The 13,240-nt window shown below is 39.8% G+C and overlaps 1 protein-coding gene and 1 long non-coding RNA gene across 3 annotated transcripts in view; one reads left to right on the top strand and one right to left on the bottom strand.

The window, feature by feature from the left end:
* The window catches only part of LOC139599012 (guanine nucleotide-binding protein G(q) subunit alpha), a 201,174-nt gene extending 195,844 nt beyond the window's left edge, over positions 1–5,330 (bottom strand). The window contains exon 1 of the mRNA XM_071445944.1: positions 4,935–5,330. Coding sequence (XP_071302045.1) covers positions 4,935–5,070 — 136 coding nt within the window. The 5' untranslated portion in view covers positions 5,071–5,330. The remainder of the gene's footprint in view (positions 1–4,934) is intronic.
* Positions 5,331–5,397: 67 nt separating this feature from the next.
* On the top strand, positions 5,398–8,868 carry LOC139599016 (uncharacterized). Of its 2 annotated transcripts, none has more exons than XR_011682140.1 (3): positions 5,398–5,608; positions 5,685–5,814; positions 8,439–8,868. It is a non-coding gene; the product is annotated as an uncharacterized lncRNA (long non-coding RNA). The 2 variants fall into 2 exon arrangements; XR_011682139.1 differs by having other exon boundaries at positions 5,442–5,608; positions 8,434–8,868.
* Positions 8,869–13,240: the final 4,372 nt, after the last annotated feature.

Raw genomic sequence — 13,240 nt, 5'->3', positions numbered from 1 at the left:
AGCAAGAAACACACATCTGACTTATCATGCTCTCCCTTCCCAGAATTAATTTTGCAGATTGTCATAGTACTTCAAAAGAAATGCTGTCTCTTATTAAATTACCACTGCCTTTACACACCAAACAATTTGAAGTAGCTAAAACCAGAAATATTTCTAAACATTACAATATATACCCCAAAGTCCCTTCTCAAGAGAGTCCTCTGTTTTATCATGTTTCCCTCCCATACAAATTCAACGTTTTTAAAAGGAAGTACAAATTTTGGGTCCCTTGATTTTTTGACATATGAGCAAAACTAAGTTAGTCAGAATTTTTTGAGTATTAAGGTTCTAAACTAATTTCCATTAACTAAAGTAGATAACTTTTAAAGAAGGAGGAAAATTAAAACAAAATAACCGAGAAGAAAATTCTTTATAAGAGCTGAAAATAAAATATTCATTTATCATGCATTAAAAAATTAATATGCTCTTTTCCAGCACATGTGAAATCACGATATCGCATAGATATCAATATGATGATTTACGTTTTCCTCAAAAAGTTATTTTTATAAATGAATGTATATGTCTATATATATAAGATAGATCAGTGTTTGTCATCCAGAATCAAATTACATAACCTTAGAAACAGCTTCTCCAAATTAAGATATACTTACCAATCTAGTTTCAACATAGATAATCAAGATATATATTATTTGCTTGTTTTCTAATCATAAATACATACTGTTGTAATTACCTAAACTTATTTGCAAGTGTTCAGTGCAAATATAAGTATGGATCAATACAAGATAATAAAAAAAGGTTGCAATGCTCTTTCAAAATAATTACATTTTCTGCTTTAATGAAGAGCAAAGAAAATAGTCAATTAGGATATGCTAATCAATACCAGCATTTTTAAATTGTGCACGAAAAATCCTCAAACTTGTAGTATCAGTTTATCTATTATATAAGTAGATGAGACTATTGTGATACATATTTCAGATTACAGCAGAGAAGGAAGATTGATTGTTGGCTTGACGGGCCCACTTCCTCTTCTAGGTTTTTGAAGTCTAAGTCTGCTAATTTACAGAGTTCTGTACACAAATCTTTCATTCAGCTACCACAGGTATACAAATAAAACCCTACAACATATATATATATCCTATAGGTTTGGAAAACAAAGAAACAAAGTTTTCTACTCAAGACTAGTTGAAATTCATGCTAAATTCAAATGGTTTACTTCCCACCTGTTTTCTTTGGTAACATATAGATAATGAAAAGATACTCATATTTAACACCTTGCTTCACTGATTCATCTCCAATACCTAATTTTGCCAAAACTTATAGATATTGCTGATTATTTTCTTAGATACTTCTGAAGAGAAAATAATGCATAACACAAATACATACAGTGTACAGGCATATTATGTCCAGTAGTGAAGGCTTATGGCTACAAACTAACATTTAAGCCCAAACATTGCTTTCTGAGACCAGGTAAAACTTCCACTGACGACAGTCAAAATTATATACATAGAAAAGTTAGATCACATACCTCTTGCTACTTAACAATAAATACATACATACATGCTTAAAATATAAGCATGCAGTATACTGTACATTGTTCAGTGCATATCCATATAAAACACTAAAAACACATGACTTTTTTGTACTATAGCAACATACGTATTTACAACAGCAAACAACAAATAAATGCTAACAACTTTATGCTCTGGAGAACAATCATAAGGTTTTACAAAATGTTCAGTAGTAATGGAATACAGAAGAATTTCAAAAATACAGGAGATAAAAACCAAATCAGTGGAAGACTGAATTTGCTCCAAAGTACATTAAACATTGCAACCAACTTGTGCTAGCTGAACTATTTTCAGTGTATATGCTAGAGTTCTCACTTTTTAGAATTACAATAGTAAGAGAGACTTTGCTTAATTTTTTACAGTAGATTAAAACAGGACAATGATGTTCAATGCAGCACCTAAAAGTGGTATTTTAATGTTTAATCATGGAGAGAGTTTATTTTTTAACTAATAATTTAAAATAATCTTACCATGCAAAAAGTTTTCCAGAAATTGCTTTCAATATTTTAAACTCTGATCCCATGAAAAGTAAAAACATATCATTAATACACAAGAAAGGTGCACACAGCATAATGTGTCACACAGTAACAGTAACAAACATAGATGGGAGGGAAATATTTCATTTTGCAAGGAAGCACTATAATTTCTACAAGTAAAGGAGGGGAAAATATCCTCTATTCTGACACAGAATTTTTCTTTATATTTGCTACATGTGTGCATTTGTATGTATGTCTGATTTTTAAATGAGATCAAAAAATATGGCATAGACATGCTCATTTGTTCCTTAAAATCTTTTGATTTAATACCTTTTACTTCGCACTTGCAACAAGTTCAAAAAGCACATGTGGTCAGCTAACTGAGCTCAGCTTAAGCTGTGTTTTCACCTTATGATCAAAAGGATATACCTTTTGTTCCATGTTCAAGAGCCTTTAACCCATTTAGGCTTCTAAATCCAACAACACTTTTCAATGTGGGAGTGAGAAGTTGGCACTTCTTTTAAAAGAAGTTTGCCTTACATTTACATAAAATAAAGTTAAGCACTACTGTTACTTCAAGTTTTGATGACTAAAGATACTTAATGGGACGGTAAAGGTCAAGTCAATTTAAAAAATGGATGGCAAACAGCTACAGACATTTCCCAGTTTCCTCACTTTAATTATTATTTTCCCATTTTTAAAATGATTTTGTCCATTCTAACCATATGAATTACCCAAACAAATAACAAAAGCTTAAGAACTGAACAAATGATTAGGCTGGAGAGTGACTGAAAGTACTGTCAGATACCTAAAAGAAATACACTAATTAAAACAAATTTTTAGAAACTTTGAGTTTTGGTTTGTTTGGGGTTTTTTAATAAATTGAAACTTGAATCTCTATCCAACCCCGTGACTTCAACAGTGGTTTACTGCTATACTGCATTTTACAATATTAACTGTTAAACAGCTGCATGTGCACAAACACTTTCAATCAAATGTGACTGCAGTTGACAAAGTACAACATGAAAAATGTGTACACAAGAACAATTTCTATACTGATTTCTACTCAAATGCAGATATGCTATCAAGTATGAAGCAGAATATTTACCTCAGTTTCACGTACATCATGCTTACACATTCAGAAGCACAGTTATTCAGACACTGATATATGAAGAAAACATTCATACAGGCAATCAGTGTGTTTTCTTCTAAGTGATGGCTTCTTGTCTATTTGCTCTGAAAACACTTTATTTCATTTGTTCTAAAAGTAATGCCACAAATAGGGCCTAATCTACCATTACCATACACTTACCATTACCAGTGGGTGGATCTTATAAAATAATACCAGATCTGCACTACTGACTGTGGAATCAAATCTCTGAATTCCTTCTCTGTGCAGTATATGTTGGTACCATTCAGTAAGTTTCATGCATTTTTAAAAACTTGGGAGAAACCTCTAGCATTACTACAAGACCAGGAAATGCAGCAACAATTTTGACCCGAGTAACAAGTCAAACATCAACTGCCTCTCCTGCAGCAAGTGCATATAGTTAAGTAATTATACTTGAACATCCATAAAATTTTTAAAATGCAAGCTATCTGTCCTCTATTTTATCTTGGTTTTGGATCTTGAAATAGCCACAGCACACACTTCCATCAACCCAAAACTAGGCCGAAATGAGACAGAATGTTATTACTGGTAGCATTGTATCTGTCTCCACCCCTCCTTTTTCCACATCAGTTAAGGATGCCAATACCTTTCTCCATATACAGGAGACAAGCTGTATTATTTAAAGTAGAAAGTAACACGTTCATAAGCAAGCACTAAAATAAATTAGTTCCTTTAAAATCACCTTAGTGTAAAGGCAGTTTATTTCCCCAATATAAATAATTACTTTCATGTACCTGACCCAAGACTAAAGTCTTTGGCATAAACATCCCACATCCACTTGGAACATTCCCATACACCCAAATACTGGTGCAGACATATTTCAAGGCCTGCTAGTCTACGACAGAAGCTGTATTACAAGAACTACAGAGTTTAGTAGAGCACCTCATATACAAACAAATGTGTTTTAATTTAAAAAGCTTATTTTAACACAAGCCAAATTCCTATTAAACAAACATTGCCTTTGCACACTCGTGGCTCCAAAATAACAACCTGTTTTAATTAAAGATAAATGAAACGATAGATTTTACTTCTTGGAACAGTGGGTGAATTCCAAAGGTCTTAAAGATCCTGCTATCCACCAGTATACTTTAAGGTTACTTTTCACCTTCATGGATGCATCTTGGTCTTTATGATTTTTTTCTCCTTTTGCTTTAAAAGTCAGTCTACAATCTGGGCATAAGCCCCTTATCTCATTTTGCCTCACTGAATAAAAATCACAATGAAAAAAATGCAACTGGTGACCCAGCAACCTAAGACTCAGAGAACAATGCACCAGAAATCTGCAAAACAACCCCCCTGCAAGTTCTTTCATTAATCTGCTTCCTTACCATCACTCTCTTATACACATCATCGCCGATATTCCCCCAACACCCCCTCCACTGACCAGCCATCCTTTCCCTCTCCATTTTGGAAGGACGGGTTCCCCACATATCAAACCCACCCACAGTAACCACGGTTATTTACCCAGCTATAAGCGCCTCAGCGAAGCCTGCACACGAGCACGCGCACACAACGCGGTGGCGGAGGAACGACGAGCGGTTCACTGCCACCACCTCCACGGCCGCCCCGCGGTGAAGGTGGCAGGCACCTGAGGAAAACCGAACCAACCACGCCATATAATGCATTGGGGGGCCAGCCGGACAGGGCCCGGGACAGCAATGTCTGGCCTACACCCCAGCGGCTCTTAAGGCGTGTGTGCTGATGGTGGCCCACACTCACCCAGCAGCAGCAGCTTCAGTTCCCGACGGGCGTCCCGCTTGTCCCGGCGCAGCTGCCGCTCGATCTCGTCGTTGATCCGCCGGGCTTCCTTGGCTTCCTCGCTCAGGCAGCACGCCATCATGGACTCCAAAGTCATTCTTCCTAACTGGTTCAGACACAACCCCCACCCTAAAAACGCGCGCGCACACACACCCCACCAGAGCACCAGTCCTGGGGGACAAGACGCTCTCTACCCGGAAGTCCCCACCCGGACACTGTAGGGCAAGTGCAGCGAGCTGCCTCGATGCCACACACAGATAAAGAAAAAGCAGGCCCCCAGCAGCACAAATCCCCTCGTTCCCTGCCTCAAATAGTCGCCGCTTCTAGCTCCTCCTCTAAATTATGCACCAAGTAACATGAAAACAGCCCCCACTGCAGCCGTGGCAGCAGCAGTGTTTTCTTCACCAGCCAAACTGCTCAGCACAAACACCCCTCTCCCTCCTTCCCTCACTACTACTTCTGCCTCTGCTACCGCTACCACCACCCGAATATGCCTCGCAAACTACACCCCCGCCGCCCTCCGAAATAACCACCCCCCACGGAAATGCTAATGTCCGTTAATCCCTCCCCTCCTCGTCAATTACGCTTCCCTGTCGCTCCTTCTGTCCTAAAGCGAGAGTTCGGCTCCTCCGAAAGTGGGTAAAGCCGCTGCCCGGCAATCTCAGCGTGCGCCTGGCGGGAGAACTTCCTTAAGGTGAACCTTTTTTCCAGGCACGGTCGCTCACCCCTCGCGCGAGGAGAACTGCTGCTGAAGAGCTGTCGCCGCTCGTTCCTGCCTTGGTAGTAAGGAAGAGAGGGAGGACGAGTAGAAAGGGCTCCACCAGAGAGGAAGAGAAAGCAGGTGGGAACTAGAGCATGCACACTATGAGCCCAGCTCGATGGGCTTTTCAATGGCTTGTCTCTGCGGGCGTGGTGAGGTAGAAATATGGCGGACTGCCTCTGTCGCTGCTGCTTCACTTTTTCCCTGCGCCGCTGCACGATGGGAATGAGCGGCTGGAGGAGACAGGAATTCCTGGGGTGCAGCTCCCGATCATGCGTGTTTTATTTGCTTTTGCTACCTTTGGTTTTAGTCGATAAATGCACATTTTTATTTTACCCCTGCATTCTCTTCCTAGAAGAGATGCTTTTGGCTCATAGGTAAAGGGGGGGAATATAATAATTTACACAAGGGGAGAAGTATCTTCTCCACCTTTAGATGGCAATTAAAATGTGGGGGATAAAAGTATACTAGACACTAGTAACTTTTTTATTCCGGTAATCCTGAAAAATACTTGAATACTTCTGTTATATGCAGAAGAAATAAAAGATGTTTACAACAGATTAAAAACAGTAGCATACTTCCCTTGCTTGTAAGAACCTAATATTCTATCATTTCAAGGCATCGATATATTGCATTTTCTATCCTGTTGTTGTAACCTTTATTCAACCAATGCTTTTCGCTACCATCCTTTTTCACAAACCCAGACCAGTTTGCCTTCAATTCCAGTACTAGAAAGCCTGTCTTTAACATAGCCTTTAGTAGCTCCCAGAGTGATAGCACACAATTGGATGGAAATATTAAGTTCTAGTTTTTGTGGATTGTGGGATTTACATTCTCTAAACCTGAGAGAAGTAGAGAAAACAATGATCAAAACAATTCTTATATCATTTGCTGTGCCTGTGTTGTTCGCAAGTGGAATGCATTGTGAAAGATTGTTTACCTGAAGGGAATTGGTAATTGGATTCTGGTGTGAGTGTTTTGATTCACTGACCAATTGAATCCACGTGTGTGTGTGTGGGGACTGTCGGCTGACAGTCACGAGATTGTGTGCAGTTGAGTGCTTGGCAGATTCAGTTTAGATGTAATGTAATATAGTGTAATATAGTATAGAATTATATAGTATAATAAAGTAATTAATTAGCCTTCTGTTATTCATGGAGTCCTCCTCATGATTTCTCCCTGCCACGGGGGTCGCCTTGCTACAATAGTGGATTTGTAAAATATTTCAAAATTCCCACAGCTGCCCTACCTTTTCCCACCTCCATAATAAATAAATAGCTGGGAATGTTGAAAAATCTCCCAGGAAAGTCATAATAGTCTATTAGGTAGTTAGAGGGGTGCATCACTCTCCATCTTTTAGTTTCACATGCAATATCCTCTCCAGCACCTGTTTTGATCACGTGCTGGCTCTTACAACTGTGCACATATGTTGTCAATATGAATTGAGTCCACCATAAAGCATAAGACTAAGAGGAAATTAAAAAAATGAAAATGTAATAGTCAATAGAATAATATAGTTCTCAGTTTTAGAGCATTAAAATATTTTTGTTATTTACAAAATGAGTAATTTTTGTTTAGATTTATAACAGTTTTCTATGTATAATGTTTAAAAGCATTTAAGAAAATTTTAAATATTTTAAGTATGTTAACTCCAGTAAATGAATATGTGAATTTTATTCTAAACTCTATAATACTACTAATAATGATATTTCAGTAAAAGCATTTTCTTAATTTACCTGATGTGGATTTTAAAATTCATATGTATGTAGGTGTATATATATGTATCTATCTTGTCCCAGATTAATGTATTAATATAAAATTTGGTGCTAAGAATGTCAGGAAAATTCACAAACACCAGAGATTTATATCCAAAAAGGAGACAGAGGAGTCCTGTAACTTTATTTGAATAAAGGGAGAAGTCATGGGGCATTCCCCATGGGGTCTCTCAAAATTTTTAGAGGATGCAGCCTCTTTTTTATCCTAATTTCCCGGCCGCATTTCCCCCTCTCTTTCTCCATTGGCTGAGGTACTTGAGAGATACAGACTTCCTAAAACACCTAATATCCCCTTCTAATGTCTACTCCCCCTGTTTTTCTTTTTCCTTGTGTCTCTGATCTTTTTCTCTAAATCCAGAGATGTAGCATAGTCTTAAGTCTGTGAATTAGTGGAATTCCTATGGAATTTATGGTTCCCCCCATTGCTTCTTTCACCTCTCCCTTTCTGGCCTTATCTACCATCAGGCCCACAGTTTGTTTGTAAAGACACCTCCTTCTTATTCCTTTCAATTCCTCTTTTGGGAAGAGATCTATTAAGTAAATAGCAGGCTCAAATTATATTTACGGATAGAAAAGTATAATTATTGGTACCTGAGACTGTCTTGGGGTGATTTTACGATGATACTCTATTCCTGATTGTCTGCTTTATGCCCAGAAATGGTTGCTGTAACTTTAAGGTGGGTTTGGGGGAGGGGCGGGAGCCCTGGGGGTGTTCTTGCAGCAGCTTTGTTCAAAGCCTCACACCCGGTCGTGCTTGGTGCTCTATGGACAGGCATTACTTTGTTGCTTAGCTAGCTTGGGGTTTTTTGTTAGCTTAGGCAAGAAGTTTCTTTTTCCCCTTTTCCTGGCCTTGAAGAGACTGCAGCAGCAATCCTTCAGCGGCTTTTGTTTTTTCTTGAACTGTTCGGCTTGCTTTTGGTCCAAGATTAGACAATCGATAAGGGAGACAGTCGGCCAGGATCCGTGGGAGCCGCTCCGCCCAGCCCCAGACCATGGGAAAAGCTGAATCAGCAAGAGAAAGGACACCAAAATCCACCACCTTCATCTGCTCTGAGGAGGAGACCGTTGCCAGAGGTTCAACATGTTCCCATCTGTTTTGCTGGAGCTGTTGCATGAACTTCTTTTCCCTTCCCTGAGACAAAAAGCCGGCGCCATTTTGTTCCCCTTTGCCACGTGGCCAGCCGGATTGTTTCTTCCCCTGGCATTTTGGGTTTTTTCTTTGTTTGTTTTGTTCTGCTGAGGGATAGGGGAGGGGGCAGGGTGGGAAGTAAGGTTCTGACGGTTAAATATCTAGCATATATTCTTTCTTTTTCCCCTTGCCATGTGGGCACTTTGTCAATAAACAGTTGGGATTTTTTCACTTTGACCCACTGGTATTCATTTTCTCATTGGCAGAAAGGGATTGCTGAAGCCCTTTTCTTTAGAGGAAACACTCATTCCAGAGAGTTTTCTCCTAAACTCGCCTCTAAACCGGGACAAAATTTGGTGCCTATCTTGAAGGGGCAGGAGACAGTAAAAAAAAAAAAAAAAAAAATTACATTCTGGTTTGAAACACTTTGTATTGGTGTACAGCAATCAGTTGTCACCATGCTGCTTGATTTAATAATGGCTCTCTGGCACCTAGGCATTGGGAAAAAGACATTCACTCTCCTGTGAAAAGTTAAAAAGTTTTATAAAGGACAATAGGACACAAAGACCATAGAGCAAAAGATGTTACTGTCGGTGCAGGTTGGTGTGTCTCAGCACTCAGCCAAGAGCACCAAGAGCACACCTGCTATTTTGGAAACACCCTTCACATCATTTCTATTGCATCATCCTGTTACATATTCATAAACAATTATGCATAGTAAACTTTTTTCCCAAACTAGTTTGCATGCTCCAAGAACTGTTTAGCATGGCTCCTCCTCATATCCACCTTTTTATAGCATGTGCATTTCTTGGCTGTCGTTTTAGTCCTTTTTTTTATCATCACCTTCAGTTTTGGCCCCAGCCCACACTATCTTCAGACGGTGAGTGCCAATAGTTGGCATACCTGTAGCAGGTGTCTTCATCCCATGTTCATTGGATGGTATCCCATCCAAGCAGGCATTTTAACACAAGGATACTTATATCAGCTATTTCACTACTATGTCTAAGCTTAATTAACAACAGAAATAAAAACTAAATCTTTATTATAAAGTTACTTTATGTTATAGGTACATATTATAATATTGGCTTTTCACAAATATTAAAATGGATTTTATATGTCTGATGTTAAAGTAACAAGAAGCAGCTCATTGCAATAAGCTGGGCCCTGGCTAATGCTTACCACACGCTGCTAGATACTGTAGAGCAGCAGATACAGCCAGAGGGGTGGGAGGATGAATCAGCAGACACCCCGGTCACTCAGGCTGCAGCTAAACTAGACTGAGAACCTAAGCCAATAGTAATTGCCCCTGTCCAGAGAAGGAAACAAAAAACCAAATTAATTCACCCAGTGGATGATGATGCGGAACCAGGATCCTCACAGCCCACAGAGGAATCCAAACCAGAAATCATTATTAAGTTTCTGTCCATAGAAAGCCTTCTCACCCAGTGTTGGTTTTACATGGCATGGTTTTTGGTGGGGGGGGGGGGGGGGGCTACAGAGGTGGCTTCTGTGAGAAATTGCTAGAAGCTTCCACCATGTCTGGAAGAACCAGTCCCTGATGGCTCTGTCAGGAAAATTAATTCACTAACATCAGAGGTTTATGTCCAAAAAGGAGACAGAGGAGTCCTTCGACTTTATTCGAATAAAGGGAGAGGCCATGGGGCATTCCCCTGGGGTCTCTCAAATTTTTGGAGGACACAGCCTCCTTTTTATCCTAATTTCCCGGCTGCATTTCCCTTCTCTCTTTCCCCATTGGCTGAGGTACTTGAGAGATACAGACTTCCCGATACGCCTGATACAGAAGATTTCCCTCTAATGTATAGCTGTCCCTTTTAATTTTTAATTCTTATGGAATTTAGGGTTTTTCCCCATTGTTTCTTTCATCTTTCAATGTCCAATTTCATTTATCAACAAACCTAAAGTTTATTTGTAAAAACAAACATCTTTTTCCATTCATCAATCGGTGGAATCCTTCCCATCGTTTCTTTTATCTCTCAATGCTAGTTTTATCTACCAGCAGACCCACAGCTTGTTTGTAAAGACAAATCTGTCATTCCTCTCAATCCCTCCTCTTTTATTTTTTTAATAATTGTCTTTACAAACTTTAGTTATCATTGACTTAATTTCCTGTTCCTGGGTTTTTTTTTGGTTTTGCAATTATTTGAAGTTACATCAATTTCTGTCCTTTTGTAGCCATCTCTGGATCAGTAGGTATGGCTACAACCTGCATCACTTTGATGGCATGTTGAATAAGTTGTACTAAGCAAGGGATCATGCATGGTAAAAAGATTAGAGTTGCTACAGCACATCAGAGGGGAAAGAAGCATTTGTTTAACCCATAGTCTACAAGGTAACCACGAAAACATGTCCCATTCCCATCCTTTCCATGTTTGGACCATCACCTTTCCATTGTTTTGGTAATTATGGAAGGAACAGCTTACCCAGCTACCATTAGTGAGCTTAACATGTGTTTGATTCCATCTGCCTTGATATCTGGAACAATCATAAGAAGAGCAGTTGGGGGTCCAACAATCTAAACCCAAAGATAAAGTCCAGTCACAAATGCTTTTTCCCACATATAGGTTTCCTGTTCTATTTAGACAATAAATGCCTCTTTCAGAAGAATGAAGCTGCCATGGACTTCCTTCTTCATCCCAAAATCCTGTTGCATTATGGACCTCAGGATGCTAGCCTACCATTTAGGCTCAACTGGGCTGGCCACCCATGGCTAGTCTTCAGATCCTTCTGGCCCTCTGCAGACCTAATAATTGCTAAAGTTAAAGATTTTTGCTACTTCTTCTCCCAAGGTTAAAAGAATTATTTTCACACTTTTGGCCCCCACCTAACTGACAATATAAGGGTAAGATTATTAAGAGAAACATTCTAATGGCATAATCTAATCTCCTAACCTAATTTTCACTTTCATGTTGTCTTCCACACATCCTGTAGTGAGAGAAGGCACAGAAACAGCTTAACATAAAGAAAACAATGACAGCAAGGATTGGCCCCCTATGACTGGAGATCTGAGAGGAGGGATGCCCACACAAACTGTTTCGGCAGGCAGTCTGTGGGCAGGCACACAGGGCTTCCCCCGAGGTCGACGCACTGGCTACTGCTCCATTCCACCCCTACGGAGTGTCAGTTGTGGCTTCCCATCCTTCTTCTCCAGCTGAGATGTCCAAATCTCCAGGGCTTCAGAGACCTTGACCTGAGTGTGATGGGTCCACCCATGTTCAGCTGTCTTGACGGCTGTTTCTGTGGTCAGCAACACTTGGAAAGGTCCACGCCACTTCGCCATCAGTGGTGCTTCTTTCCAATCCTTAACTAGGACTAAATCCCCTGGTTGGATGTTATGAACAGCCAAGTCCAAACGCAGAGTCTGTGCCAGCTGAGCTTCCTGTCGAAAAGATTTCACAAGAGACAGAATTCTGGCCACATATTGTTTCAAATATACATCACTTATCTCTCCCCCCCCCCCCCCACTAGGCTGAGAATTACCAGGGTAAGGAATTCCAAACATCAATTCAAAGGGAAATAATTGAATATCTCCCCTGGGTCTGGCCCTTATTCTTGCCAAAGCCAGTGGCAAGAGCCATGCCCATGGCATCTTAGTTTCTATCACCAGCTTCAGGAGGTGTTTCTTTATTTGTACATTCATCCTTTCAACCTGGCCCAAACTCTGGGGGTGCCAGGGGGTATGGAGGTTCCATTGTATCCCTAAAGCAGTCATAACTCCTTAAAGAATATTTCCTGTAAAATGAGTTTCCCTCTCTGAGTCTATTGCTTCCACAATTCTTTATCTTGGGATTATTTGTTCCAAAAATACTTTAATAACTGATCCCATAGTTGCTGAAATGGCTGGAAATGCTTCTGTTAACAGACATACTAGTAAGAGCCTGAATGAGAGATGCGGGACTCCAGGCAGCTCTTCAAAATGCAGTTTATTGTATCCAAGAGTTACAGCAGTCCAGGGTCGTGGGTGAGAGAGCCTGTGCCTACAGCTGTCAGCTCCAGCTGCAGGCAGGCCTGAAGACCCTTTGGTTTTGGTTAAAATGCATTATAGACTTTTCTGAGCATCTTAATACAGAGGAACCAATCCATACCTTAACTTTTACCTATAGCCTATCATAGCTACTAGAATGACCATATTCATGTTACTATTCTCAAATCACTAAAAGTTAGTACCTTACAGTTTAAGCTAGAGGTTTTTCAGTTTTCTTGCAGTGGAAAATTCTGAGACCTTTTTTCTACTTGCAGCATCGGCAGACTTGTTTGCCTGTGCTATCTTTCTGCTTGGTAAAAACATCTTGTTTGAGGTGGGTTTATCCTTTGCTCTAAGTCATAAAAACCCCTTCTAACTAACATACCCTTTGCCTCCTTGGTTATCCAGTAAGACTGGCTCAGCAATTCTTTTCTTCTATATCAAAACTTGCTTCCATTTCTATTCCTTCTTCAGATTCTACATTCAAAAATCTTTCTGCCAAGCATACATACCTGAGACTTTCTTGTCAAACTTTCATTCTTTCCAACACATAGTATTACCAGAAGATATTTAAATCTTGCTACCCGTGACATTTCAGTAAAATCCACCTGTCGTCTCTGG

This window comes from Agelaius tricolor, unplaced genomic scaffold, assembly GCF_023055355.1.
Source record: "Agelaius tricolor isolate 1412-34295 unplaced genomic scaffold, bAgeTri1.0.p SCAF_21, whole genome shotgun sequence".
Classification (NCBI taxonomy): Eukaryota; Metazoa; Chordata; class Aves; order Passeriformes; family Icteridae; genus Agelaius; species Agelaius tricolor.
The sequence above is the reverse complement of the archived record's forward strand: the minus strand, read 5'-3'. Positions and strand labels throughout refer to the sequence as shown.